Source organism: Arachis stenosperma, chromosome 9, assembly GCF_014773155.1.
Source record: "Arachis stenosperma cultivar V10309 chromosome 9, arast.V10309.gnm1.PFL2, whole genome shotgun sequence".
NCBI classification, from domain to species: domain Eukaryota; kingdom Viridiplantae; phylum Streptophyta; class Magnoliopsida; order Fabales; family Fabaceae; genus Arachis; species Arachis stenosperma.
The window spans coordinates 12,518,137-12,521,322 of record NC_080385.1 but is presented as its reverse complement, the minus strand read 5'-3'; the positions used below and the strand labels follow the sequence as shown (position 1 = coordinate 12,521,322).

General features: G+C 44.6%; 1 protein-coding gene across 1 annotated transcript; it reads right to left on the bottom strand.

The window, feature by feature from the left end:
* Window positions 1-292: 292 nt before the first annotated feature.
* LOC130949068 (uncharacterized) lies at window positions 293-2,137 on the bottom strand. The gene is made up of 2 exons (XM_057877893.1): window positions 1,873-2,137; window positions 293-1,830 (listed from the first exon to the last, which is right to left on the bottom strand). Exons 1-2 carry the CDS (start codon window positions 2,135-2,137, stop codon window positions 293-295), a joined length of 1,803 nt encoding a protein of 600 aa, XP_057733876.1.
* Window positions 2,138-3,186: the final 1,049 nt, after the last annotated feature.

Sequence of the window (3,186 nt, the reverse complement as noted above, 5' to 3'; positions counted from 1 at the left end):
AAACTAAGATGTCATCTATGAAAACCACCACAAATTTGTCCAAAAAGGGACGAAACACTCTGTTCATGTAATCCATGAAAACAGCAGGTGCATTCGTTAACCCAAAGGACATTACCGCAAACTCGTAGTGTCCATAGCGTGTCCTAAACGCAGTCTTAGGGATATCATCTTCCTTCACTCTTATCTGGTGGTAACCGGATCTCAAATCAATCTTGGAAAACACTCCAGCTCCTTGCAATTGATCCATCAAGTCATCTATCCTTGGCAGCGGGTACTTGTTTTCACTGTCACTTTATTTAACTGTCGGTAATCCACACAAACGCATCCCTCCATCTTTCTTCTTCACCAATAAAACTGGCGCTCCCCACGGTGATACACTTGGTCGAATGAACCTCTTATTCAGAAGCTCTTCCAACTGAGTCTTTAGCTCTGCCAGCTCTATAGGAGCCATTCTATACGGTGCAATCGATACTGGTCCGGCTCCCGGCACCAATTCAATCGCAAACTCAATTTCCCTTTGAGGTGGGAACTCAGGGATATCTTCCGGGAACACTTCTGGAAAATCTCTAACCACCGGAATTTGATCTATGGTCTGGGCATCGCCCAACGCATTGGCAGCCAACAGAATATAACCCTGACACTCCTCCCCACTATAATGCATCATTACAGAGTTCAGGTAATACCCTGTAGCTACCACTGCTCCATTTTCTCCTTCAGGCATAAACCGAATTGTCCGTTCAAAGCAATCCAACAAAATCCGGTTCTTCGACAACCAATCAAACCCCAAAATCATCTCCAGCCCCACCATTGGTAAACAGATCAAATCGTGTACAAAGTCTCTACCCTCAAGCTTGAAGCCTACTTGTCTACAGCCTGACCTAGTCATAATTGTTTGATGCGGAGTATGTACATGTAGATCAAAAGGTAACTCTGATACTTTCAAGCCTAATTCCTCAACTTTAGCAAATGAAATAAACGAATGCGAAGCTCCAGTATCATATAATGCAACTGAGGATTTATCACCAATTAGACATATACCTTTCATCAAAGGATCCGCCTTGGAAGCATCCTTGGCATTCACAGCAAAGACTCGACCTTGATGCTGACCCTGGCCCGCATTCTGATTTCTCCCACGAAGGCAATCCCTCGCAATGTGGCCAGGTAACCCATACTTGAAGCAACCACCTAAACCAATCTTACATGAGTCATAAGGGTGAAAACGTCCACAACGATCACAAGCTAAATCCGGAGAACTCTTACTCTGATTTCCTCTTCCTTTAGCATACTGAAACTGATTCTGATTGTTCTTTCTGAAGCCCCCTTGGCCTTGAGGAGTATATCCCCCTCTTTTGAAGCTTTGTCCTCTAGGATGAAAATACTTGCCACGCCCACGACTAGAGCTCCCTCCATGAGTGTCCTTAGATGCCGCCACTGTCTTGGCATACTCCTCCACTACCCTTGCTTTGTTCACCAAGTCGGAGAAGACACGGATCTCCATAGGAGCCACAGCAGTCATAATGTTGTCCTTCAAGCCCCTTTGGTACTTAATGCACCTCCAGCTCTCGAAAGTCTCCGGGTCACCCTGACATACCCGAGAAAACCTACAAAGCTCTTCGAACTTATTGGTGTACTCTGCCACAGACATGGAACCTTGCTTCAGCTGCATTAGCTCCATCTCCTTTGCTTCCCTTGCAGACTCAGGAAAGTATTTCTTGTAGAAAGCCGTTTGGAACACCTCCCATGGAATGTCAGCGTTCTGAAGCTGTAGCAAACGACACTCAGCTTGCCACCAGGGCTGGGCCTCTCCCGCTAGCTGATAAGCGGCAAACTCTACATATTGATTGAGAGGAACATGCTGCGCCTATAAAGCACGCTCTATAGCCTGGAACCAGTGGTCCGCTTCAATAGGATCTGTGGATCCTCGGAAAGTTGGCGGATGAACCTTGAGGAACGTCGCCAAGGTCATCGGAACTCCTCCTGTGTTATCGCCGTTACCCTCACCATTATCATTGGTATTCCCTTCGCCATTCCGATTTCCGTTGCCATTCCCAGTCGGTTGGCCCAATCTTTGCACTGCTTGCAAAGTCGCAGCAGCATTAGCTTCCATGGTGTTAGCGAGATTCGCCATCGCCGCCATGAATTCGGCGTGATTGTCAGCTGGTTGCTCATTCCTACTGCCTCGTGTACGCGTTCGACCTCGCCCGCGAGTAGCCATGTAGGATTTCTGTCCACACCAAACAATAGATATCAAGGTGATCAGTCTCAATATCAAAAGTCTAGTGCTTCAATTAACCCAAACAGGCACTCACAAACAAGCATGCTATGCATATATCAAATAGATAACCTAATAGCATCAAAGAAAAGACACAGAGTATGCAATGAAGCACAATCGGTCCATCCCTCAGGCTCACGAGGACGAACCGCTCTGATACCACTAAATGTAACACCCTAATTAGCCTAAGCCTTACCTCGCGTCGTAAAGCCAAGGTTAATCAGAGATTACGACAATTCTAAGCTCATACATAATATATATATAGAAAGAATAGTATAATCTAGAAGCCCGATGAAAGATATAGCTCAAAAACAGAATTTCGAAGCTTAAACGTACTAACGGAGCTACTAGCTTAAGGCATAAGAAACAGACAAGATATAACAAAAGATAAATATAATATCATAGAGAACTAGCCATGACTCGCGGAGTTTAAGCCGGCTAGCCATATACTGATACACAAAACCATACAGTGAAAACAGCTTATACAAGTTTTGTTCTCTCGAATACATGCCTCTAGGCAAAATAAAGTACAAAAAGAGAGATGTATAAACAAAATAAACCAAAAAGAACTCCAAAATGATCCAAGATTCTCCGCTCCTGTCACCAACCAAAGCAACTCACCGAGGTGGGTTGCGACCTGCATCTGAAAAATACAACAACAATATGGTATGAGAACCGGAGGTTCTCAGTATGGTAACAGTTCCCAGTGATATAGGATATAAGACCCCGGGACGCCAAAGGCAATCCAAAGCTTCATATCCATCACAAGATTCAACTTAAAGCATTCTAAAACATTTAAGCATAATATACCAACTTGACTTAAATAAACCAGGTTATCTATCTTAAGGCATTTCTATTCTAACCAAACACCGCTGTCCCACAGCCTTCACCAATCGATCCTCCATGCGATCCCA

What these genes read in the sequence shown, in the direction of transcription:
- LOC130949068 (XM_057877893.1), bottom strand. Translation starts at nt 2,137, where the DNA reads ATGGCGGCGATGGCGAATCTCGCTAACACCATGGAAGCTAATGCTGCT. An exon ending in CTGGTTCCAGGCTATAGAGC is followed by an intron (nt 1,831 to 1,872) that starts GTGCTTTATAGG and finishes ATCAATATGTAG; the next exon opens with AGTTTGCCGCTTATCAGCTA.